The sequence below is a fragment of the Malaclemys terrapin genome, chromosome 8 (assembly GCF_027887155.1).
Source record: "Malaclemys terrapin pileata isolate rMalTer1 chromosome 8, rMalTer1.hap1, whole genome shotgun sequence".
NCBI classification, from domain to species: Eukaryota; Metazoa; Chordata; order Testudines; family Emydidae; genus Malaclemys; species Malaclemys terrapin.
The window spans coordinates 56,449,980-56,477,854 of record NC_071512.1 but is presented as its reverse complement, the minus strand read 5'-3'; the positions used below and the strand labels follow the sequence as shown (position 1 = coordinate 56,477,854).

The window sequence follows — 27,875 nt, the reverse complement described above, 5'->3', positions numbered from 1 at the left end:
TGGGAGAACAAAGGAAATCTATGGCACATTTAGTCTAAAACTTCACAGACAGATTCATAAATTCATATGTTGCTTAGAGAAATGTTAAAAGGGACCTACATGGATAAATACAGCTTTGTAAACTGCCATGAAGAGAGATTAAACCCAAGACAAGAGTAAAGAAAAAAATAATACAACTGAATTGCACAGCAAAGAGTGTCAGAACAGGAACCTCCAAGCAACAACTCCTCTAGCACTGTACTAGGTAAAACACACACCTCATTTCAATCAATTTTGTTTCAAATAATTACTTTAAAGATAATTAATTAACAAGGAACTAACATGTACAGAGTGCTTTTCATTCCAGAAGGATCTAAATATGCTTCATAAACTGCATATTCAGTTACTTGCCCTCTGAAAGTAAGTGTGTAAAACTTTTGCTTACAGGTATGGCTAGTGGCAATCTACAGCAGCAGCTGAGAATCTGTCTGTAACTGACTCAAACCAGCATAGGTATTGTTGACCCAACCTGCCAACCGGAGCTTCTGAGGAGATATGGGGATCATCATTTCACGCAACAGGTAGCAGCTATTCTGCCCTGGTAACAACAAACAACAGAGTATTTTAGGAGAGAAGATGAAGACTGAGTTGACCAAGGAAAATTACAGGGGGGATCTACAATGGAGAGGGACAATATTGTGTAGTACCTAATCGCAAGGAGTTTTATTAAACTCATGTCAAGTGTACTTAAGCCTAAAGCCTAGTGCGGATAAGCTAAAATCTTACAGGCCTCAGCCTATAGGCCTTGCATTATAGCCATGTTTTACCTATATACCAAATACACACTCCTCACTCCTAAATACTTGTCAATCTTATATTCTATAAGCCTATCATACTTACACAAGAGATTCTGTAACTTACATACTGAGGATCTGGCAGAAGACACAAGTTAAAGTGGGACGGGGCTACTTTAACTTACAGTGCACTTTCTTATACCTCCTTCTGAAGTTATGCAAACTTCGGAGGTGATGTCTAAGGGACTCCATGAATGATCTCACCACATATTAAGTGGTGGGGGCCATTGTCTGAAAGAGATGTATGCAGGAGCGGCACCAGGGTTTTTGGCACCCTAGGTGCTTCCGCGCTCCCAATCGGCGGCAGCGGCAATTCTGCGGCGGGGGGTCCTTCTGCGCTCCCGGTCTTCGGGGCACTTCGGCGGCGGGTCCCGGAGCGAGTGAAGGACCCGCCGCAGAATTGCTGCTGAAGACCCGGAGCGTGGAAGGACCCCCCACCGCCAAATTGCCACCCCCCCAAATCCTGGTGCCCTAGGCAATTGCCTAGGTCGCCTAAATGGAAGCGCCGGCCCTGGATGTATGGCCTCTTAAAGGGGCCAGAGAGCCAGAATGACTTCTTGTGGCAGCTTCAGACTAGGTCAGCATGGGGATGCTGACTCATCCCCCAGATGACGGGAAGAGAAGGGGGATTATTTAGGTCCCTGCCGGTGCAGGAAAAGCCCTCTTTTACCTGGACCAGGTGGAGCAGCACCAACCCCCCCACCCATGGAAGTAATTAAATTGCAGGTTGTGCCATGATCCACTGTGGGCATTACGCTAGTTGCTCCTTTCCTGGGTGGCTGGGAAAGAATTTTCCCCCCTCACCATTGGGCAAGGCAAGGTGGGGTTGGGTTTTTGGGTGGGGTTTTTTTTGCCTTCCAATTGGGGGCAAATGGATTGGGGGCTTAGTTGGGGCAAACATGAAACACAGGTTAGGCTATGATGTCGCAACTCATCATGTAAGCTTGGGGTGGATGTCCAGTGCAGGTACTCCAGAGGGAAGGGATATGGTGATCAGATAAAATGTATTGGTACAGGATATAAATGAGGTAATCCTTTATAAGGAGGGGAGTTTGGGGCTCCTATGACTGGTCTGGCAGGGTGTCAACCTCCCTCCCCCCCCCTTTATAGCTCCCCTTAATACTCAGCGAGTTGGCTGGGGGGCCAGGTTGGGTAAAATGGAAGGCTGTGAGCAGCCTCCACCAGGTATATGTAAATGATTATGGAATTACGTGTTTTATCTGCCAGGTATTCTCAGACACATTTAGGAAATAAGTTTTAGCTTAATTAAACCACATCCAGTGCCTCCTGTCCTTCTTCCAGCATAGCTGGACAATCTAAGAGAGTCTAAATAAGTAAACAAACAAAAGTGGCTGGAATTTTCAGAAGTGCCTATGCAATTCCCATTAAAATGAATAGAAATAAGGTGTCCAAATCTTCTAGGTGGCTTTGAAAGTCTCAGCCAAGTAAGTCTACTTAGACTCACCTATGAATTTGGCCCATTTTTTGCAAGCTTCTAAGTAGCTAAGGAGTGCACACTATGTCACTCATGGTGACTGACGTCCTCTGAGAATGGAGAGGCTCACTATGCAGTACAGAAACTTTTCAAAACGACTGTAGATGCATTGATCACTCAGTCCCAGCTTTTATCTCTAGCTGTCTCATGTGATTTACATATTTACCTTCCCTTTGTTTCCAAAAAAGTATGAAACTTCTTAAGTCTTTCCTACAAAAACTAAACAAAAAAAATCCCTCATCATTCTGATTCTTGCCTAGCTTCTCACAAGGACTTTCACCCGCCTCTTCTATCCAATTCTCTGCCCTCACTGAGCCAAGACAACTGGATCTGAAAGATCAGCATGGGTCATTTCTCTTTCTTTGTTTTCACAGTTCTATCAGATTTCATAATTCAACAGTTAACCTGTACCCCATTCTCTCTCACATACACTTTCCCCCCATTGCAAATCTTAAAATTGTACATGCTAGAGGAAGCAAAAATATAAAAGGAACATTGCCTACAAGATGTACTTATAAAATCCTTGTGGGTCAATTCTGGAGCAAGTGCCTCTGTAAGCAAGACACAAGTTACAAGTGGTGAAGCACTGGAATGGATTACCTAGGGAGGTGGTGGAATCTCCTTCCTTAGAGGTTTTTAAGGTCAGGCTTGACAAAGCCCTGGCGGGGATGATTTACTTGGGAATTGGTCTTGCTTTGAGCAGGGGTTGGACTAGATGACCTCCTGAGGTCCCTTCCAACCCTGATATTCTATGATTCTACATCCATACCGCATATGAAAATATTTTTGGGGTGGTGGGAGATTAAAGTACAGTGATGTTTGAACAAAAGAAAGTATAAAATAAACTAGGTAGGAGTGTGTTAACCATTGGCATTTCACACCTCTCCAGGAATGTGTCTTCAAAAAGACATTTACTAGAAAGATTTTCCTAAATCAACTGTGCAAATCAAACATACAAATTTAGCCTTCCTTGAGTATGTTTCTGAGAACCCTTCCATACCCTAAAAATTGAGGCATTCAAGATTAGTGCACACTTGAAAATCTGGGCCTAACTCCTTGCTGTTTTATGGCTTCATGTTGCTCCCATTGCAGCCAATAGGAAAATTCCTATTAATTACAATGACAGTAGGATTGGGCCCTTTAGCTGTGGCCCTGAGCACCTTCTGAAGGTGCCAAGTGCTCTCTCAGGAGGCATTCGGCACTTTGCAGAATCGGGGCCTTTATTCCCAAATTCAGATTCAATCTCACAGATAATGAGGATCCCAAACCTAACCCCTACTTCCAGTTTCCTTTCATTTTAACAAGCAGATGAATGAAGTTACAAGTGGGGACTGCAAAACAGCTGTGTCCATGCCCTGATCTCAAAGATCATGCAGACTCTGGGCCAATGTCCAAACTCACCCCTTCCTGAGGTTTGGCTTTATTGGTAACTCAAAAACAACAGAGCAACACACGTTTCATCCTGATTTCCTTCCCAAGCTTGGCTGTTTTTAGGATTTCCCTCCAAGACCACCTCTGCATAACTAGTCTGGATCTTAATATAGGGTTTTAACATCTGAGCGATCTCAACAGAAGAGCTCTGAATTCCTACAGGGCCTTAGAGTCTGCTACTAGTACAGAGACAAAAAAGACTGATTACAGAATACCATCATAACCCTTCCTGACAGGATGAGAAGGCAGGCCAGGAAATGGGGATACATTAAAAAGGCCCATAAAAGAGGCAATAGCACAAATCCAACTACCCTAAATGAACAAGAAAAATTGACAACAACATACATATCTTTTAAAATAAAACATTAGCCTTTACAACACCACCATAATGCTTTTTCATAATATACTTAGATATGCATTATGTGCTGCAAAGGCAGACTATACGATATATCATGTGAATAAGTAGGTGAAAAGGTTGCTTAAATGGCTAACATAAATTGCACCAATTTAGCAGCCAGTCTAAGTCTACATCTTCACTACCCGCCTGAATCGGCGGGTAGAAATCGATCTCTCAGGGATCGAATTATCACGTCTCGTCGGGACGCGACAATCGATCCCGAATCGACGCTTGTACTCCACCAGCGCAGGTAGGAGTAAGCGTCAACGGGGGAGCCGCGGAGATCGATTTGCCGCCGTCCTCACAGCGGGGTAAGTCGGCTTGGATACGTTGAATTCAGCTACGCTATTCGCGTAGCTGAATTTGCGTATCTTAAATCGAGCCCCCCCGCCCCGTAGTGAAGACGTAGCCTTACTCACGTACATTATTAGTAATCTTGCTTCCTTACTTTAACCACTTACACAGCTTAGTCTGAAGAGCTGATCTGGAAAAAACAGTTAGCCTTATTCCCTTTTGGTCTTTCCAGAACCACATTGTCTGTGTGTATTAGAAAGATCCCGCAAGGAAGAATTATAGAAACTACAGAAAGAAATACCATTTAACTAATCTAATCCATATCCCTATCACTGCAGCATAGTTTCCCACGGTACATTTTCTGGCGTTTTATCTAATCTAGTTTTAGAAATTCCCTGTGATAGAATTTTCATGCCTTCAGGACATCGACATCACCACCCGCCAGCTGCTAAAATCATCTTCCTAGCCTGTCAATCTGCTTGTGCCAAACCCATCTTTGAAATTTTACACTGGCTTCTCCTTCTCCATGCCATTTAGTTTTTCTTATTCTCATCTTCAAATCCTTGCATAACCTTGCCCATTTACATAGTCTCCTATTGCACCACCCTTAACCTTTCAATTTAGCAACGATGCCAGCTTCAGTGCTCCCTCAGCTATCCCCATCTCTTTTCCTGTACCACCCCATACAGATGAACTGCCCTACCAGAGCTCACCCCACGAGACCTTTCTACATTCAAATCCCTCCTGAAGACTTATCTGTATCACCACGCCACAAGAAGTGAGTCAACTTCACTGTGCTGGGCACATGCCTTTACTGACTAACTGTGCTATCTTACTGTTTTGTACCCTTCTCTTTCCTCCCTAATCTCCACCTGTTTGTTTTGTTACTTCTTCATTCTACCATTGTGTCAAATTAGACTGGAATCTTTTCAGTGCAGGGATCATGTCTTATCTGTATTGTGAAATAGCCAGCACACTACTAGGTGCTGTAAAATAATAAAATAAGTAATCCCCCTAGCTCATCTGCAGTACCCCACCCCCTCTGTCTTGCGGGAAATCTTCATTAGAAACTCTGCCAGGTGACTGATCCTCTGTGCTACTCCTACTGGTTTTACCAGAGGAGAGGACAACATGGCCCTAGACGTCATCATTTCCCAGAACTGGCTTTCTGAAATCCATCCCCTTGTCCAGCTGCACTCCATGAACTCATGCCTTCCCAAACTGCATTAAGCAAACTTGTGCTCAGTGATTCCAAAGTTCTCCATAATCCTCACCTTCTCAACCTGCTCAGACGTTGCAGATTACACTGATTACACCGTGCATACACAGAGTGGAGGTTTTCCAGGGAATGATCCTGCTCTCCTTATTCCCACAAAACTTCAACTGCAGAAGGTTGCTCACAATTTAGATACAGAAACTAAATTTGTCAAAGTGAAATTCTAATCTCTTAACCACACTCAGCATTTGCTCATAGGGATGGTTTTCCCCCAGTTCTGCACTCTCCTGTTTGGTCATAGGAATTATCAATACGGCAAATATATTCAGATAGTTTTAATGTGGCAAAAGTCACTTCGTTGTATGACAATACAAGGTCAACATCAAGAAAAACAAGATTCACATGTAGGCAAAAGGAGTAAGGACTTTTTTTTTAAAGTAGTAATTATATTTTTGGGTTCTCAAAAATTGCAATACCTTCCCCCATAAAAAGAAACGTTACAACATTTTTCTTTCCAGGAATGTGATTTAACTTATTTGTTAAGCTAATAATCACTTCCTGTTCACTTGCTAGAAACAAAGAACGACTGTGGGAGACAGTAAACAATACTGCTGAACTTGAGATGGATTTAAAGATGCTGCAAGCAATAATTCTATTGCAGAACTACTGCATATAAACATATTGCATAAGTCTACATAGCTTTATTTACTCTGATTGGCTCTGTGGCTTTGCTTTCAGATTACAAAGCTTATTTAAACAGTACACAGCATTGTACGGCACAGAATGAAAACTAAAATCATATTGACTCAAGAAATCAGAGAAAACTGCTATTGAATCCAATGTAAATAATCATGCAGGAGTGACAGATTTTCACTGTCTGCATCACTTAACTACTAATCCATCTCCCCAAGACGTAGACTTTGTTTACATGAGAAAATTGCACTAGTTTAATGTAAATCGGTTAACTTGGTTAAGGCAGCGCTGAACTCTGTGTAGACACTCTTATTTTGTTTTAAGAGTGGATTATTTAACTTTAGCAATCAATCACACACACACACACACACACACTGAATGGAGAGCTGAGAAATAAAACTGTAGCTGAGGTGACATTAAATGGGTTTTGAAAGAGGGGTATGTATAATCATATTTTAAATTAAATTGAGCAGGTAACATAAGCCATTTTATTGAGAAAAATAAAGGAAACGTTTGATATGTTTCATATCAATTACTCAATGCAAAGTCTCTACCACCAGCCTTTTAAAAAATCATTTAAAAAAAACAAACAGGTCAGCATTAAAGAATTTGTGCAACTAAGCATAAATAAAAGATCGGTACATTATAAACCTCATTTCAGTGGCTTTTATTTTTTAATTGCCCTGTATTTTGAAACAGTGAGATATTTCTCAAGTGTGGGGCCAGAGCAGAGAAAGTAATAATAAGAAGATCATGTTGTTACCCAATACTAAAAATTACCATCTTCAGCATTTCTTCAAACACAAACAGAGTCTAAATATATTTGTTCAGTTTTCAACAGAATTAACATGATCAAAATGCAATTTGGCTTAACTACCAAGTACTCATTAGAGATTTGACCATGCACACTTGTAAGATTCTTTCCTCACAAGAACAAAAATGAAAAAACAGTATATACACAGTATATAGCTGCCATACATATGTATGTAATACCCATGCTCTAAATGCTAGGCATGTGGTACATTGCATAGGCATATGGTTAACAAATATATCACTTATCTGTGCAAATTATCACATACCTATGACTGCATCCCTTACCCACTAATCCATCCCCACAGACGTAGGCCTCGTCTTTATAAGAAAATTGCACTAGTTTAATGTGAATCAGATAACTTGGTTAAGGCAATGCTGAATTCTGTAAAAACAATGAGGAGTCCTTGTGGCTCCTTACAGGCTAACAAATTTATTTAGTTTGTTAGTCTCTAAGGTGCCACAAGGACTCCTCGCTGTTTTTGCTGATACAGACTAACACGGCTACCATGCTGAATTGTGTGTAGATACTCTTATTTTGTTTTAAGAGTGGTTTATTTAACTTTAACTCAAATCTTTATTTAACTAAAGCTAAATCAGACACACGCATGTGATAGCATCGAATGGGGATATAAAGCAAGTATAGCTTACATGCAAAGCAATTAACATGAGGGCGGAAGACAAAGCAAGTGCTCCCCTGGGTGTTCTTATATCTTCCTGTTTGATATTGTTTTAAATGTCACAACAGGAGCTGGCACCCTGTGTTCTTCTCTTCTCTGCTTTAGCGCTTTTTGCCAATCAGTGTTTTTCTAAACAGAGAATTGTTTTTGCATAGAGAGGAATGAAAGTCTTGTGGCTTGAGTAAGTGCGCAAGAGTTCATTCACATTTTGTACAGCAAACGCAGCCAGCACACTGACAACCCAGCCAGCATCAATCTGGAGTACTCAATGGGAGAAAAGAACTAGTATTTAAAAATGAAAGGAACTTGATTTCCAAATGGAGTGCATTATTAGTACTTATTATTTGTTTCCAACAGCACCCACATTAGCTACTGTATCAAAATACAAGACACTGTCTCTGTGCTGAAGAGCTTCCAGTCTGAAAAGACAAACGGACAAAGAGTAACGGCAGGAGGTACAACACAGAAAGAAAGTGATAGAAGTGATGAATGGCTGTCTTCAAAATAAAATATTTGCTGTGTGTATTTGTTTCTATTGGATACTTAACTGTCCTCCAACTTCCCCTCTTGCATGCCATTTTTCAACAAGTTTCAGAGTAGCAGCCGTGTTAGTCTGTATCCTCAAAAAGAACAGGCGTACTTGTGGCACCTTAGAGACTAACAAATTTATTAGAGCATAAGCTTTCGTGGGCTACAACCCACTTCTTCGGATGCATATAGAGTGAAACAGATATTGAGGAGATATATATACACACATACAGAGCGCACGGGTTGTAGCCCACGAAAGCTTATGCTCTAATAAATTTGTTAGTAAAGACAACTCCCACCTGTTCATGCTCTCTGTATGTGTGTATATATATCTCCTCAATATCTGTTTCACTCTATATGCATCCGAAGAAGTGGGTTGTAGCCCACGAAAGCTTATGCTCTAATAAATTTGTTAGTCTCTAAGGTGCCACAAGTACTCCTGTTCATTTTTCAACAAATGTCTCATACACATTGAGGAAGTAATGAAACTGTGGAATCTGGGTTAATTCAGAAAGACACAGAGAACTGTATCTGCACTCAGATAACACTGCAGCCCAAAAGTCTCATCAGCTCCTCTAATGACCTTATATACAGGGGAATACAACATACGGCTAGCTGCCTTTTGGAACAGCTCATGCAGGAGGACACTACTCTGGACTTAGTGTATGTGACAGTAGTTATTATATAAGCTTTAATGCTGGGGTAACACAGGGGCTCTACAAGGTGGGCTGACTTATACCTACTTCCTGGTACTTGGCTTAATTAAGGCTGGTAAATTATTTTGAGATCCTTGGATGAAAGATGTTACTATATATAACTGAAATATATAATATTTATTATATTATTATTGCACCTGACCAGAGAACCCATTAACTGTCCAAGAAGGAAGAAAAAGCTGCTGGGTATATATCTTAAGCTAATGGCGAGGAGAAAAGAATAGGCACAAGAATGGAACCTCCATGGAAGAGCTGTAATATGTATATGAGAAAGAAAGGAAAAACCAATACTTAGATGTTAAACTGCTCCCCAGAGCAAAGGATGGGAAGAATGTTAAAAGAAAAAATGGATGAAAGAGTGGAGTATAGCAACGTCATGCAGAGGAAGTGTTTGAAATGCCGACACCTTGTTGGTGTCTTTATGGTTCAGTGGGTAGCATTCTTGGCTCTGGCCCATGAGGCTGAGGGTACAGGTCACATACTAGCACTTGAATGCATTTCAAATGCTGACACAGCAGCCCCCTTCCAGGAAAGTACTATCCTGTGTACGTTAAACTATGCGCTTTTGCTCAACTCCGGTGCAGTCTGCATGGAAGTCAAAGGGCAGTTTTTAGAAAGAGTGGGGGATCAACCCCAGTGCCTTTGCCAAAATCCTTCCTCTTAACAAAGCAGGTTCTAATATTCAAGACTGTGCCTGTGTGTGAGCTTTTGAGTGTATTTATCTACACAGTCACTGCACTACTAGTATACACAATAGCGTTTCATAGTGTGGATCAAGAAAATTTTGCCCCGGTACAGAACTGCTTGTACAGGGGCATGTACATTATGCCATGATAATAAAATATAATACTTTGATCCAAGGATCTCAAAGTAGTTTACAAATATGGGTAAGCTTATCATAGATGAGGAAACAAAAGCACAGAGAAGTCAGATAGCTTGTTTAAGGCAACACAGTGAGTCCATAGCAGTTGGAAATAGAATCTAGGACTCTTGACTCCCAGATCATGATGTGTCTCTAGTTTAGATGACACATTTCGGGTATTCATGTTCTCCATAAATTTGCATAGTAAGTAAGTAATATATAATGTATTCAAGAGAATGAAATATACAGTTTATTCTTAATGAACATTGGTGATACTTATGTCACATTATTTTTTAAATGATAGGAGATATAAAGATGCAGGAGGAAGCGTTTTGGAATGGCAGCTATAATCTCATTTGTGCTCAAGCCAGCAATGAGCACCTTACTAGTGCGAAACTCTGCCCCTACAGAACTGACTGCAAAATCAGGGCTTTAGTTTGTACATCAGTATCACGTTGGGACCAAAAAAGCCTATCAGGCCTTAGCCATAGCTGTTGGATGGAGCAAAAGGCTGATCACAGGTCATTCTACCATGCAAAATGGCAGACATTTTCACTCCCAGGTGGGAACTACCAAATTTGCCAATTTCACTTTACTTGCAAAAGCTGTCATCAAAATCAAAGGCCAGCCTCATTCTGATGAGTTAGGAGAATGGGCAACAGAAGACGTATGAAATTAAATGTAGAGAAATGTAAGAGGCTAGCAGGAAAATCTGACAAAAGTATTACCCTCAAAGGTCATGCACTACTGAACACAGATCGGGGAAAGATCTGAGGGGTTAAAGTAGGCAGAACATTAAATCTTTAAGCACAATGCTTAGAAGCAGTAATAAAAAGCAAACACAATTCTGCAGAGTATAAATAAAGGGTATTGAACACAAGTCAAAGGACATTATTCTTCCATTGCATAAGGGCCTGATGAAGCCACATGTAGTGTGCTATTCACAGTTCTAGCTGCCTTTTTATTTTTTTTAATAAGGCCTATTATATAGCTGGGTAGAGTAAAGCAAAGAGCAAGCCACGTGATTCCTGGATACACGCAAACCCACACAGAACTGTATGAGATACAACCTGTTTTGCGGAAAGAAAATAATACAGGACCTATTTCAGTGGAGCTGGGTACTCACAGGTCTCATTGACTAGAAATGAGGTTGCAGGTGCTCAGCACTTCTGAAAAACAGGCCCACAGGGAAATCACAAATTATGTTATAATAAGGTCCTAACATCTACTGGTCACTAAAGTTCTCATGGCTCTTTTCAGGAGTTTAAAGGTATTAGCCATGGTGTACTGTCAAATTCTACTGTGAGTAATTGTAATCTGCCTACCTAAATTCTGACCGCGGTCAAACTGGAAAAAGAAACTGATGAATACAGGCACAAAGTAATTGACACATCAGACCTGACCAGTGGTCCACACTGTCTCTGACAATGGACAGAACCAGATGCTTCAAAGGAAGGTACAAGAATTCTCATATCAGACATTGTGGAATAATCTGCCCATTGGGAAAGAGTCTTCCTAGACCCAGGAAATTTGTGGTTGTTTTATGCCCTGAAGCATGAAAGTTTCTCTCTTCTAATCTTACCTAATATAACTGTGATTGTTCTCATTATCCACATAAATATCTATTTCTTCTTGAATCCTTCTAAGCTGTGCAATTACACCTTCCGGCAATATGTCCGCCAGGTTAATTATGGCCGGTATAAAAATGTATTTCCATTTTAAAATTATCACTTTTCAATTTCATTGAACATCTCCTTGATATAAGGAAAACAGGAGCAACCAGCTTACCTTCCCTATACCATTCATTATTTTAATATACTTTTCTCATGCCCGCTTATTCATCTCTACTGTAAGGCCCCAATCCTGCAAAGGCTTATACCTGTGCTTATAGTTCAATTAACAAGACTTTATGAGGTCAGGGCCTAAATTAAACAATCCTAATAATTTCAGTGTCTTTTCATTTGAAAGTCTCCCCAGGCCTCTAACTGTTTTCATTTCCCATCTCTGGACCTCTTCTGTTTGTGTTACATCTTTTTGAGATGGTGTGAGAAGATCTCAACACAATTTATCTAACAGCATTACAATATTTTTAGCAATGTTTTCTCCCCCCACCTCTTTATAGAACCTAACATTTGCTTTGTTTTCATGATTGTTGCTGCATAGTGAGTAAATATTTTCATAGAACTGTCCACAGTGAAGCTCAGATCTTTTCCCTGGGGGCTATAGTTAATTCACTTCCTGTCCTAAAATGTATCATTGTGTTGCTGTGTGTTATTAAATAGCTATTGCTTTCCATACATGGTACGCTCCCACTTTTCCAAATGGCCTGGGGGGGCAACCAAGAGTTGTGGATTACCAGTCATTTGGATAAATGGAAGTGCTATTAACTAAGGGCTACATTGGGGACAGACTGTGGATTCAGATAACTAGGATTGTCAGATAACTGGAATTATACTGCATACATCACATATGTGGAGAAGATACTCATGATAAACTGTAGAGCCATGAAATAAATAATACCTTGCATCTTTGACAACTAATCCATCTCCCCGCAGGATTTATGCTAACATTTCAAACCCCTCAGAAACTTCAAAGAGCTCCTTTAAAAAAAAAAAAAAAAAAAACAAGCTACCTCAGAAATATTTCCTCCTCCCCCACAAAACATAACCCAGCACAAAAGCCCAGGTAACAATGTCACTCATAAATTACGTGCCCAAACCAAATGTATGCATATGAAACCTTTATACTACATCACACCATAAGATTTTCTAGTTAATCTGTCCAGTCAGTATTTGTGGCAGTGCTTTGAAAAGCATTTGGATGATAGGCGTTGTAAGAATGCCAGCTCACTATCATTTTAATTGGATATAAGAATAACCATACTGGGTCAGACCCCTGGTTCATCTAGCCCAACATCCTGTCTTCCAACCCTGGCCAATGCCAGGTACTTCAGATGGAATAAACAGAATATTCAATCATTGAGCGATCCATCCACTGTTGTCTACACACAGCTTCTGGAAGTGAGAAGCTAGGGACATGGGGTTGCACCCCTGACCATCTTGGCTAATAGCCATTGTGGAGCTATCCTCCATGAACTGAGGATAAGTTTCTAACATTGTTAGCTTTTTTGACTGCTGCTTCACATTGAGCAGATATTTTCAGAGAACTAACCACAAATGACTCCAAGTTCACCTTCTTGAGAGGTAACAGCTAATTTAGACCCTATCATTTTGTATGTAAAGTTGGGATTATGTTTTCCAAAGTGCATTAATCAACACTGAATTTCATCTGCCATTTTGTTGCCCAATCACCCAGTTTTGTGAGATCCCTTTGTAACTCTTCGCAGGCTGCTTTGGACTTAACTATCTTGAGTAATTTTGTATAATCTGCAAACTTTGCCACCTCACTGTTTACCTCTTTTTCCAGTTCATTTATGAGCAGGAATCCTAGTTTTCTGTGATAAAAAAAAACAAAATTCTCTGATTAAAAAAAAGCCTATAAAAATCAATGTTTTTCCAGTTACTGATCCATGAGAATACCCTCCATCTTACCCCATGACTTCTTACTTTGTTTAAGAGCCTTTGGTGAGGGACCTAGTCAAAGGCTTTCTGAAAGTCCAAGTGCATTATAATCCACTGGATCATTCTTGTTCACATGTCTGTTGACTCCCTCAAAGAATTCTAATAGATTGGTGAGGCATGATTGCCCTTTACAAAAGCCGTGTTGACTCTTCCCCAACAAATCATGCTCATTTATGTTCCTGGTAATTCTGTTCTTTCCTATGTTCTTTTACTTCACTTCCAGTCCCTAAACTATTGACAGAACGGTACTGTGTTGTGTTAAGCAGCAGCTATGTGAAGTGAAGTGATTGTTATACGTAGTATCTTGATTTCCATGGCCCCAAATCCAGAAGTCCTTATTGAATATTTCCTCAGTCTTCACTCAAGCAAAGCTCCCACAGTCTTCAATATAAGTTTTGCCTGAGAATGACTAAGTAAAACCAGAATAAGGACTTCACAGTTTGGCCCTAAATGTATTTCTATATGTATCAGTGATTTCTATTTCTGTGATATGCTTTGAGGTTTACAAAAGGGGCTTTATAGAAACACATAAAGCTCATGTTAGCCTTTAAAGGATAGACACTACAGGCCTAATCCTGCACCGGTGAAGTTAATGGCAGTGTTGCGACCGATTTTAATGGGCTCAGAACTGGTCCCTAGCAGATGTAATGCTCTGAACCCAATAGGTACTTTCTAGTGTTTGGAGATGAGAAGTATGTTTTATGAATTAATTTTGTATTTTACCAATTCTGGAATAGTTCTGAGTCTGATGACAAGCAGCACTATAACATTTGCTTATTGATGCACGCATATTGCCTGCATTTCCCTCTTGATTTCAGACTATTAGAATACTTTTGTAGTAGAGTATTTATTTGGCAAGTAGATTTCTAAAGCAGTAATGAAAAATGCAAGTTGAAAGCCTGCATTTCTAGATTGTCACTGAACATATTTTTAATTAACTTTACAAAGGCTAAATTTAAAACCAAGCGTGACTAACATATCCACTGTACAGCAGCCTGTTCCTTAGATGAAAGCATCAAAAAAAAATTGTAAACTAATGGTTACTCCAGGTCTCCTCTCTTTACAATGTCTCAATGCAGCTCATATGTTGCTTCTCCGAGGCTTTCCAATGACACATAACCACACTGCTTGCCAACACTCCTTTAACACTAACAGTGACCTACATCTTATAACTTCCAGAACAAAAATGGTAATTTCCTTTCAGCATGAACTGATTTGTTATTTCTTCAGTTTATCCAATCTTCAAAGCAATAACATCACTGAATTTTACCCTGCTAGTTAACAGCAACACAATTATTACTGGTTACACGATGGTAGCCGTGTTAGTCTGTAACAGCAAAAAGAACAAGGAGTACTTGTGGCACCTTAGAGACTAACAAATGTATTTGGGCATAAGCTTTCATGGGCTAAAACCCACTTCATCGGATGCATGCATTGGAAAATACAGTAGGAAGATATATATACACAGAGAACATGAAAAAATGAGTGTTGCCATACCAACTCTAACGAGACTAATCAATTAAGGTGGGCTATTATCAGCAGGAGAAAAAAAACTTTTGTAGTGATAATCAGGATGGCCAATTTCAAACAGTTGACAAGAAGGTGTGAGTAACAGTAGGGGAAAAATTAGCATAGGGAAATAGTTTTTACTTTGTGTAATGACCCATCCACTCCCAGTCTTTATTCAAGCCTAATTTAATGGTGTCCAGTTTGCAAATTAATTCCAGTTCTGCAGTTTCTCGTTGGAGTCTGTTTTTGAAGTTTTTTGTTGGAGAATTGCGACTTTTAGGTCTGTAATTGAGTGACCAGGGAGGTTGAAGTGTTCTCCAACTGGTTTTTGAATGTTATAATTCTTGACGTCTGATTTGCGTCCATTTATTCTTTTGCATAGAGACTGTCCGGTTTGGCCAATGTACATGGCAGAGGGGCATTGCTGGTGCATGATGACATATATCACATTGGTAGATGTGCAGGTGAACAAGCCTCTGATGGTGCGGCTGATGTGATTAGGTCCTATGACGGTGTCCCTTGACTACATATGTGGACAGAGTTGGCAACGGGCTTTGTTGCAAGGATAGGTTCCTGGATTAGTGTTTTTGTTATGTGGTTGCTGGTGAGTATTTGCCTCAGGTTGGGGGGCTGTCTGTAAGCAAGGACTGGCTTGTCTCCCAAGATCTGTGAGAGTGAGGGATCATCCTTCAGGATAGGTTGTAGATCCTTGATGATGCACTGGAGAGGTTTTAGTTGGGGGCTGAAGGTGGCGGCTAGTGGCGTTCTGTTACCTTCTTTGTTGGGCTTGTCCTGTAGTAGATGACTTCTGGGTATTCTTCTGGCTCTGTCAATCTATTTCTTCACTTCAGCAGGTGGGTATTGTAGTTTTAAGAATGCTTGATAGAGATCTTGTATGTGTTTGTCTCTGTCTGAGGTATTGAAGCAAATGCAGTTGTATCTTAGAGCTTGACTGTAGACAATGGATCATGTGATGTGGTCTGGATGAAAGCTGGAGGCATGTAGGTAAGTATAGCAGTCAGTAGGTTTCCGGTATAGGGTGGTGTTTATGTGACCATCACTTATTAGCACTGTAGTGTCCAGGAAGTGGATCTCTTGTGTGGACTGGTCCAGGCTGAAGTTGATGGTAGGATGGAAATTGTTGAAATCATGGTGGAATTCCTCAAGGGCTTCTTTTCCATGGGTCCAGATGATGAAGATGTCATCAATGTAGCGCAAGTAGAGTAGGGGCGTTAGGGGACGAGAGCTGAGGAAGTGTGGTTCTAAGTCAGCCATAAAAATGTTGGCATACTGTGGGGCCATGCGGATACCTATAGCAGTGCCACTGACTTGAAGGTATATATTGTCCCCAAATGTGAAATAGTTGTGGGTGAGGACAAAGTCACAAAGTTCAGCCACCAGGTTTGCCATGACATTATCGGGAATACTGTTCCTGACGGCTTGTAGTCCATCTTTGTGTGGAATGTTTGTGTAGAGGGCTTCTACATCCATAGTGGCCAGGATGGTGTTTTCTGGAAGATCACCAATGGACTGTAGTTTCCTCAGGAAGTCAGTGGTGTCTCAAAGATAGCTAGGAGTGCTGGTAGCATAGGGCCTGAGGAGAGAGTCTACATAGCCGGACAATCCTGCTGTCAGGGTGCCAATGCCTGAGATGATGGGGCGTCCAGGATTTCCAGGTTTATGGATCTTGGGTAGCAGATAGAATACCCTTGGTCGGGGTTCTAGGGATGTGTCTGTGCAGATTTGTTCCTGTGCTTTTTCAGGGAGTTTCTTGAGCAAATGGTGTGCTTCTTTTGGTAACCCTCAGTGGGATCAGAGGGTAATGGCCTGTAGAATGTGGTGTTAGAGAGCTGGTGTTATTACTGGTTTCAGAGTAGCAGCCGTGTTAGTCTGTATCCGCAAAAAGAACAGGAGTACTTGTGGCACCTTAGAGACTAACAGATTTATTAGAGCATAAGCTTTCGTGGACTACAGCCCACTTATGCTCTAATAAATCTGTTAGTCTCGAAGGTGCCACAAGTACTCCTGTTCTTTTTTTGGTGTTATTACTGCAGATCATCTGAGAAAAAAACACTGCAACTAAGTGAGAACCCACTGTCCTCCTGAGAATGATACTGTAGGCAGATGAGCACCACACACTTCCTGAAAAAGATACCAGTGGAGTTCAATTATTGTGTAAAGTGCTGTTATGTGCTTGTGTATCACAGATACGCTTGAAGTATGTCACAAGCAATTCTCTCAAGTCAGATCGACAGTCAAATCTTTACATGACTACTACTCCTTCATAGGCACCACTGGTGCAAGAATTACACAATGACAATTTAAAAGCTTAGTAAGTGATCATTCTGGATGGTGACAAGATGTTCATCTTCTACAGTAAGGCCTCCTTTTCCCTCTTTTTGATGGTTTGTTCTTGGGGGTCATGGGGAGGGAAGAAACAGGAAAGAATAGTCTTTGGGCTCCCCAGAACACAGGGAGCATAGCGACAGCTAGTGCAAGATCTCCTTATATAGTCACACAAGGAGGGTGGTGTCCTGCTCATCCCAAAGACAGTCCCATAGGAAAGAAGGCAGAAAGGGAAAAATCACTCTTACTATAGACAGTAACCCAGCATGGTTTCTGCTGGGATAATGCCTGCCAGATCCCTGGAACTATTCTGCTGCTTTTGCCAAACACATCATTAGAACTGCTCCCACCAGTTCCTGCCTTCAGTTGTGTAGTGGAGGGACAGACCACAGGAATCTGAGCTGCCTTAGTCAGAAGTGGCCCAGATGCAGCAGTAAGCTGGTGACAAAACAAATGCCAAGTCCTTGTCTGCTGAGTGGGCTAGGAAGCTGCATTTAACAAGAAGTTCAGGGATCTAAGATAAAAGGACATCTTGAAGCTGGCAGAGTCTGTCCAAGGGTAAGGTGGGCTCAGATGAAGTCTGTCCACAGGGGACTTGAAGTTTTAGGTGTTCCTGAAGTTTTGGTGGCTCTAGGTTCCATTTAAGTCTTAATCTATCCCTGGCAGGCAGGGGCTGGAAAGACAAGAATCCAGGCTAAAATATAACTTATTTTCAAAGATCTTTTTCAAAACCCCAATGGGAGGGTTGCTCCCAAGGCTATAAATGTGGCTAGGGACCCAGACAGAGGGAGCCACATCTGGAGTAAAAAGTTGGATTAACGTTCCAATGATGTTTTTCTGAGTGAATTACCCAATATAACCTCACTGGCAATGCCTATGACTGAAGCTGTGCTTAGAAGCCAAGCAAGGCATCATATCCAGCTTTCTGTGTGTGAGGCAATTAATTGTAATCCAGTTTTGAAACAAAAATATGAGATTCTCAGAAAAGATATTTAGCAAATACTTCACAGCCCTTCAGATCCAACGCAAAACTGCAAGTGGTCAGGTCTGTATTAAGCTACCCTCCCACAGCAGCTTAATGTTTATTTCAATTATATGTTAGCATCTAAAAGAGGAGCATGCTCAACTCTATACCCAGTCCAACAACATCAAAGAGACCCCCAGACAGGTTGATCCAAAACATAAAAACCCCACAGGACAAAAGCTTAACTATGGCCAAAAACTAAGCAAAAAGAAATAGTCACATCTCTGAAACCTCACACTTTGGAAGTAAACAAAGCCATAAAGCTAACTGAATTAGGCTGAAAGGGCTACTGAAATTGATCTCACTGGCCAGTTATTTATTTAGCAGGTTCCCCGTCTTCTTAAGGCACATCTGAGATCCTCTGTAAGAACTGCTATTACAGTACACTAGTCTGTATCTCCCATCAAGAAATGGAGAAATTATGATTTGAAGGTTGTCTCTCAAAGCTTAGCTATCATTTGTAAGGTGCGGGAAATCAACTTCACATGGTTTCTATCTTCTACAAGCACCAGTGAGCCACTTCTGTTCCAGGGTGTTTCCCTCCCAACCAGATCTTTCCAGGTCAGAGCATGGCCCTCCACTTTCTCTTCCCTGGCAGGGTGAAACAACACACTCCAGCTGCCTTCTAGAAGTAAAGCTTCACAACAGTTTTCAAACTTTATTTTTGTAATCTTGACCATCTGTCACTCACCCATGACTCTCATCATGCCTCTCTTTTCCATCATAGCATCCGTTCTCCTCCCGGCGTTCCCACACTGGCTCCATTTCCCTATCCTTATTACCTTCACCTCACTACAGTTTCCACTAGCTCTACCTACTCCTCTTCCCCTCCCCCATCCCTTCTCCTCCCATCAGCACAATTCCAGCTCCACCCCTCTTCTTCTTCACCTCTGGTAACATTTGTCCCAACTCTGGCCCTTCATCCATCCCTGCACTCTCCACTTCCCACATCCATCCCCACCCTTCTTGTGACACCATTCTGAGCCTCATGCCCATCCCCTCCTTTCCCTTGATGTCTCTGGAATGCCCAATCCATGTCTAAAAAGATAAAAGTCATCCACAACCTCTTCATAGCTCACTCCCTCCAGCTCCTGGCTCTCAGACCTCAATCCTGTCCTCTGTCAGGGGACTCTGCAGCTGCCCTCTCTTATAGAGGCCTCTCCTTCTCTCACGCTCCCTGCCTAGATCAGACCATGGTGGAAACGTCAGGCTTCTCCTTTCCCATTCCTACCGCTTCCAACCCGTCCCTCCTCCTCCATCTCCCTTTTTCTTCTCTTTTGAACAGCACTGCATAGAGTCATCTCTCCTCTGTTCCTCTATGTTGCGGTCATCTATCATCCACTCAACTCACTCCTCCCCATCAGCCTTCCTCTCTGATTTCAGTTCCTAGCTCTCTCTTCTCAGTCTGCCACAGTCATCCTCAAGAACTTCAGCTCCGTGTTAATGACCCACCTGACCCCTTAGCTGCACATTTCCTGGCCTGCATGTCTTCATTTAACCTGCAGCCCTGGCTCGGTTCTCCCACTCACCAAAAGAGCCTATCACTTGACTTGGTCTTCACCAAGCACAGCTCATTCTCTTGTCTCTGTTGCCACAGGCATTGACTTTCCAAAGCGTCAGGGGGTACCTTGCCTCAGGCCCCGCCCCCATTCCTCCTCTTACCCCAAGGCACCACCTCTTCCCACCCAATTCCGCCCCTCCCTCGAGCACACTGTGCCCTTGCTCCTTCCCCCTCCCTCCCTGCACGCCGCAAAACAGCTGATTGCAGCGGGTGGGAGGCGTGGGGAGGGAAAGGGAGGCGCTGATTTGCAGGGCCTGCCAGGAGGCGCTGGGGGGAGCTGCTAGGGGTGCTGCCAGTGGGTGCTCAGCACTCACAATTTTTCCCCTGTGGATGCTCCAGCCCCAGAGCACCCACAGAATCAGCACCTATGTCTGTTGCTGATTTCCCCTTCTCTGACCATTACCTCATGCCTTTCAGCACTGCCCATCAGTCCCCCACACTATTGCCGGTCACTCAGCCTTTCCATGACTTCCAGTCCACCAGCATTGCTGATTTCTCATTTGCTCTCAGACTTCTCCCTGCACTCCCTCCCCTTTTCTTTCATTTATACGGTTGTTGATTCTCTCCACACTTCATTCTCCGCCACCCTTGACTCTTTTGCCCCTCTCTCCCATTGCAAGGTCTGCCCTACCAACCACCAGCCCAGCCTCACCCCTAATATCCACTTCATTTGCTTCGACTCTCACACTGTGGAATTACTCTGGTGGAAATCCTGTGCCAGGTCAACTTCCTCCACTACAAAATTCTGTTCTCTTCTCCTTCAGTTCTGCCATCTTCCTAGGTAAGTAACTCTACTTCTCCAACTTAACTGGACCACACAACCGCAATCCCAGCCACCTTTTCACCACCATCACTCACTCCTCAAACCCTCCCCTTCTCCCACCTCCACTTCTTTCTCAGAAGAGAAAACTGACAAAATACAATGAGAGCTTCCTCCTCCCCTTGGCTTGCTTTTCCTTCCCCACCTCCACAACTCTCTCTCTCCTTCTTCTCCCCATCACAGACATAGAAGCTTCTCACCTGCTCTCCTCCTCTAACGCCTCCACTTGCGCAAGAAACCCTATCCCACCTTCTGGTCTTCTTCACACCCACTCTTGTCCTCTCCCTTACTCTTCCCCTTAACTTCTCACTCTTGTCTGACTCTTTCAGCTGGCAATACAGGCATGCTTTAATCTCTGCCATCACAAAAAACCCACCCTTGACTCCACCTGCCTCTCCAACTACTATTTCACCTCCCTTTCATCTCTAAGCTCATTGAACATGTTGTTTACAGTTGCTGTCTGGTGTTCCTCTCTCCCACTTCCACCCTAGGCTCCAATCTGGCTTCCACCCCTTGCACTCCATTGAAACCACTCTCGTCAAAGTCTCCAAACTCTTAGCCAAAGCTCAGAACCAGTACTCCATCCTCATCTTCCTTGACCTCTCAGTTGCCTTCAGCACCACCAACCATGCTCTTCTTCTTGACTCTGTCCTCCCCTGGTTCTCCTATCTCTAATCCCTCCATCAGCCAATCCTCCTCACCCCCTCCCCAAACCTTATCTCTGGGTAATCCCCTCTGCAAACACAAACTCAGCTACCATCTCTATGCTCACAGCTTTCAGATCTACCTTTCTACTCCAGACTGTCTCCTTCTGCCCAAACTAAAATCATGTGGATCTCTAGGCATCAGCTCAAACTCAACATGACTTAAACAGAGTTCTTAATCTCTTCTCCCCTCCAAGTCCTCCCTGCTACCTCCTTTTTCAATCTCTGTGGACAATATCACCATCCTGCCTGACATGCAGGCCTGTAACCTGAGTGCCATTTTCAACTTGGACCTCTCTCTGTCTCTCTACATCTTCACTTCCAGGCTAAGTGTAAATTTAGCAGATTCTTTCTGTATAACATCTTTAAGATACAAGCTTTCCTATCCAGAACACAGATGAAACTCTCATCCAGGATCTCATCATATTGCATCTCAGCATCCTTTTCTCTCTGCAGTATCCTTTTCTCTGGTGTTGACAAATGTAAACCCCACTCAAACCCATTAAGAATGCTACTGCAAGGATCATTTTTCTCAACTGTCACTGTGAGTATGTCTCCTCTCTCTCTACCTCCATCCACTGGCACACCCTTCTCTATTGCATCAAACATAGCTACTTGTCTTCACTTTGAAGGTCCTTCAACAGCCCATCCCCACTCCACCCATCATCTCTCATTGACTATTGAGAGGTCGACTTCTACCTCCCATCGGCCCATGACGCCAGCCTCCATAGCCCAACTGTTACATTTTAAAACAAGCACCTTTGTGCTTACTTATGCTGCCCCTCATGCCTGGGAGGAGCTACCCATAAACATCCATAAAACAGTTAAGCTGCTGGTATGCAGAGAGTACTGCATATCACGTGGACCAATATGGTCTCATTGTTTCCTTGTAGTCCTCCCATCCGTCTGTATCTATCTTTTGTCTGAGGGCTTGTCTACGTTACCTGCTGGACTGATGGGCAGTGATCTAGTCTAGATCACATCTAGTCTAGATGCGATAAATCGACCGTTGAGCCCTCTTCTGTCGACTCCAGTACTCCATCAGGGCGAGAGGCGCAGGTGGAGTTGACAGGAGAGCGTCAGCCGTCGACTTACTGCAGTGAAGACACCGCGGTGAGTAGATCTAAGCACATCGACTTCAGCTACATAACGTAGTTGAAGTTGCGTAACTTAGATCGATCCTCCCCCTCAAGTGTAGACCAGGCTTTATATATAGACTGAAAGCTCTTTGGGGCAGGAGTAGGTGTTTCTACAGTGTCTAGCACAACAGGATACTGATCCATGACTAGGGTTCCTTGGCATTACGGTAACAGAAATAATTAATAATAGCAAGTTATAAGTTTTAAAACCACTTAAAACTAAATCTAATGGATCAAACTGATGATCTTATGGAGGTTTATAATATTACAGCTAGCTTTCATAACATTGACTCTGGTGAAGGATACCTTCTTAAACACAGCCTTCTGCTAAAACAAAAGCTGAGTGGTTGGATGTTTATATACCAGACTCCTATTTTCAGAAAAGTTTATTAGTGCTATAAGCATTTGACTCTTGGCAGACCTTTGCTTACATGACCTCAGCCAAGGAGTCTTTTTTATTATTATTACAAAAATTTGAAACACCAAAAATTAGTTAGAGTTATAGGGATGCAAATTGTTAAGATGCTTAACTGAGACCCTATGACTGACCTTTTTGCAGACCGCTCAGTTGTAATGGGTCCAGTGGGATGGGTGTTTTTGGATGCTCTCTATGGTGGGAAATTTTGTTTAAAAAAATAAGTTTAAATATGAAAGGCTGAAACAGACCGAATGGACTAGATTCATACACGGTCTCACTCTGTTGTCTTTTGTGTCATAACAATAGGGATGAATTTGTCCAAGATTTCAAGCCTGTCAATACTCAATGGTACTTTGTTTGTAAAGCGTAAAATTCTGATATAATTGAAATAAACAAGATTTCTAATTCACTGACATTTTCAGTATGAATTCTGCAGCACTCTCTCCACCATGGTAAACAATAATTTACATTTTTACCTAGTGCCTTTCATCTAAAAGGATTACAAAGCACTTTATACACACAGCACTACTGAAAAGCAGCTACTTGGGGTCACTGAGTCAAACCACTACTCTGATGAAAAATGCCACAGGGCATTTAATATCCATGCACAGTAAACAGGCCTTCAGTTTTTAAAGTCACAAAGGAAAGACACCTACACCACTGCAATAAACTACAAGGAACTCAATTTCTCTTTCTTAGAAGGATGAAGGACTCAGTAGACCTTTACAGGATTTGCACTGGTAGTTCTAGGGAGCCTAGACACTCTCAAGACACACTCTTGACTTTTTTAAAGGAAAAATTGTTTAATCATAAAGAGTTCCTGTATTTTCCAGACTAAAGCCCACATCCTGCTGTTGGATATGTATGCATTACTCTCCCATTGTCTTCAATTTGGCCCTGAATCAGCAACCCACATGGAGAGGACTTACAGCATCATTAGAAAGAAAGAGAACTCCAACACTGGGAAACCCAATGACTTTTTGCAAGTAATTCATTTTATACAGTGCTATCAATTACAAACCACTGAAAAAGTTCAACACGTAGAGTAATAAAGCCACATCAGCTCTAGATTTCAAAGTAAAGCAAAACAAAACTGATGACACTTGTAAAAAACCGTTCTGCTTTTTAAGGCAGAATTGCCGATGGAGTGCACATTAATTACCAATGCTCCAGCATAAGGGCTGTTTATCGACCAGGGGACCAGTCCTGTTCCCACTGAAGTCAACAGCGAGAACAGGCTCAGGCTCCATCCACTTAAAGGACTTAAAATATTTTAAGTTCTGAAGTGCTTAAAGTGAACAAAAGGGTTGTGGGACTGTTTTGATTTTAAAATAATTGACATAGACGCTACTGAACAGTAGTGACTCCAATTGAAAAGTGCTTCAATTGTGGTGACTACATCTGTGGGACAATCTTGCTCAAAATGGTTTTGACCTCTGGCAAAACTACCATCTGTGCAATTAACAGGAGCTCAAAAATACATTCAGATATTTTTCCCCCAACCCTGCTATAAACAGGAGGCAGAGATGGGAAATTTGCCACTCATCAAAGGAAGCAGATTTGAAATAATCTGTTCTGCTTAGAACTCTGTGTACTTCTTGGAAATAGGGAATGGGGAAATTCTGAACACTATCTGCATGCAGGGCAAAGTTTGCTTATCTTTCTAGACTGTGTTTTCAGTGCTGCTGTCTCACATGTTGCTTTATGCCGTGATACTTGACAAGAAATCTATTTGATTTAAATCTCAAGGTAGCCCTAAGAGCCTTTAAATTATTGACCTTATATGGATTGAGGAAAGGTGTTTTTCAATCTGGTAAATAAATCTGATCTAGAATGTGTAGTATTGTGCCTTTCATTCTGAAAGAAATTTACAAATAGATAAAAATATGGGCCAGATTCTCAAGCAGCGTACTGACATAGCCATTGGCTTTAATGGAGTGATGGCATTTGATACCAATGGAGGGTCTGACCTTATGGGAGTTTAGGGCATTCAGCACCTTGCAGTATTTGGACTTCTATACAGGCCTTGTTTCACCCACCACTAAAATGCACCTGCCTTTGGGATGACACACTGCATTTGTGTAACAGCACACAGCAACACTGCACAACTGTGTAGGACAGAAAGGGAAGATGAATGGTGTATGCAACTGAAAAAGCAGTGGAATTATAGCCCAGTTCTGCTCCCATTGTAACTAATGGGAGTTTTTTCATTGACTTCGAAGGGTGCTGGACTGAGTCCACAGGTAGGCAGAATGTAGGTACAGTAGTTAGAATGTGTCCAGGTCCAGGGGCCTGATCCTGAGGGGTAGAGAACACATACCACTGTTAGGGAAATGATTGAGAGTGCTCAGTAATTTTCAGGATCAGACCCTGGACTAAAATCCCTACACCTGCAAAAAGTACTATGGGATCCATGACCGCAACTGATCAAATCCTAGTTTTATATATCATCCAGAAGATTAAGAGTTGAACACAATAGAACTTTTTTCAGGCGATGCAGATACCGAGTTGTTCTTTAATGTTAAAACCAGTCTCTGCTAAAAGTTAATACTATAACTATGCCGTGGAATTCAGCTCTTTGGACCAGAGCTCCAAAGTCTACAAGTAATCTCTCAAGATGCCACTGTGCCAGTTTTACTCACCCCTAGCCATCTTGCTCCTTTATTGGCAGCCTGTTGAATCTGCACTCTTTTGAGGGTGACATGGTAAACAGCTCCTTCCTCTACCTCTTCACCCCCGTCCTGAATTGAGCTCTGCCATGGAATGGGAAAAAAAAGAGAGAAAGAAAAAAAAAAAGGTACTTTTTCCCCCTTCTCTGCTAACCACAATCTGTACCAGCTGCTATACTGCTTATTGCAGAGCTCAGCGCACAAGATGGGCTGTACAAAGTAAATATAAGAATCAAAGCAATACAGGACGCTTTTCGATTGAGGGAATGCTGAGATACTCTTGGCAAGCTGCCATTTCCTATGGTATCAGGATACCCTGACTTTCCATTTAGTTCTTTTTCCGAGACTTGCACATATTTTAAATAGTTTTATAATCTTTTTTGAAGGAACTGATTCCGTTTTGATTAGTAAACATTTTAAAAAGCAATTAATCTCTTTAGTTTTCCTTTATGGAAAGAATTGTATTTTAAAAGAGAGGAATTACATAGGCTGAGATCATTTAAACTTAGAAACTAAAAATTATTTAAAATACAGTGTGTCTATTTCTTTTGACATGAGGGACTAAAAGCACTTCTGTTTTGTTTTTAATATATTTCAGGCTACAAAAACTTCACAGGGCTAAGACTTTGAAAGTTAAAAATATCAGAAAGCAGAAGCAGCACCATAATATCACACTAAAACTTTAAAGGAAACATAACCTGAAATAATTCTCCATTTTATATTTCCTAATCTAAAGAACAAAATAGAAAAACAAAGATAAACCACTATTGCGGAGGCAGAAAAAAAATCCTGAATTCATCCTCAAGGACTCATCTAACTTCCCTTTCTCAAATGTTTCCCTCTTCTGTGCCACTCCACAAACACACACAGAAAGTCAATTACTTTGCAGATAAGCATCATTTTAAAAGCAGTAATACACACTGAGAGATAATTATACAGAACAATGAGAAAGAGACTTTAAAAGTGGGTCTCAAGAGATTGCAGACACAAAAAGTTGCACACAAATATGTCATCAGTGTGCCAGATTCACTTAGAAAGAATACAATCCAGTCCTGAAATAGGGATTCTCCATCTAGGAAGTCTTTAGAGAAGTAAGGGAGCTCTAGTTACCATTTTAGCTTTCCAAAGCAATTTCATTCTCAGTTTCCTCTTCAGGACATCGACGGGGCATGATGGATCTTGTTCTGAAGCAAATAGCTTTTACAATCCTCTCACATACTTTCTCAACTCAGTAGACACCACTCTGCGTCTATTGCTTGGGTTCTGCAGTCAATTCATGACCACAAAGAACTGTGAGTGGTGTGCTGGGAGTGAGAGAGAGAGAGAGGGAGAGACTCCTCCCCCACCACACACACATACTGTGATGTAAGGTTTTCCTGTTTATGCTTATGAATTTAAACTCCCTTTTCTAAGCTCCACCATATATAAAGTTACTATAAAATAATATTTCAATGCTTAAAGACCCTTTGACATTGTGCTAAGCCTCTGAAATTTATCTTAGTTTCCTGATACATACTAGGTACCAAAGTAATTCCCCCCCCCCCCCTTCCTTAACTATAAGAGACAAAGAGAGGGGAGTGGTGAAGGGGGAGGGTTAAATAAACTGCTATTATCCAACTTGCGTAGACTTCTTTGAATAATTAAATCAGAGTGACTCCTGCTAGGCATTAACAATGTAAAGCTGCAATACCAATAGAGGAATTTATCTTTATCTTTCAGAAGCACAAAAATGGTACCTCGATATTCTAAAAGCCTTTAGAATTGAAAACCATTCAGAATCAAAACATTCAAAATGGGTTTAATGGTGCACTGATCTGATGGCAGAACAGAACAGACTTTCTGAAAACTTCACTTAAACGACTTAAACATAACACATTCTCACTTCAGCAAAATGAGACTCAGGAGTTTCCATCAAACAAGAGAAGTTCTTTTTTTTCCTATTAAGAAAACCCAAAGTTTTTCAGTGGGTATGTTCATGGGAATCCTGCAGTATTATTTACTTACCCAGCTCAGTAAGTGTACAATGCACTTTACAGAACAAGTATAAAATGACAGGAACACTGCCTTGAAAAGATGACAGTCTTACTCAGGATGATGTGATACACAGTTCAGTTTTCTGGACACACAGAGATGCAGAATCCTCATGGAC

General features: G+C 41.7%; 1 protein-coding gene across 1 annotated transcript in view; it reads right to left on the bottom strand.

Annotated features, from left to right (window-relative positions):
* The window catches only part of RGL1 (ral guanine nucleotide dissociation stimulator like 1), a 105,166-nt gene extending 78,126 nt beyond the window's left edge, over nucleotides 1-27,040 (bottom strand). The window contains exons 1-2 of the mRNA XM_054037455.1: nucleotides 26,837-27,040; nucleotides 25,700-25,810 (exon numbers count right to left, since the gene is read on the bottom strand). Of these exons, the coding sequence (XP_053893430.1) occupies nucleotides 25,700-25,810; nucleotides 26,837-26,863 (138 nt within the window). The 5' untranslated portion in view covers nucleotides 26,864-27,040. The remainder of the gene's footprint in view (nucleotides 1-25,699; nucleotides 25,811-26,836) is intronic.
* Between the last annotated feature and the right edge of the window lie 835 nt (nucleotides 27,041-27,875).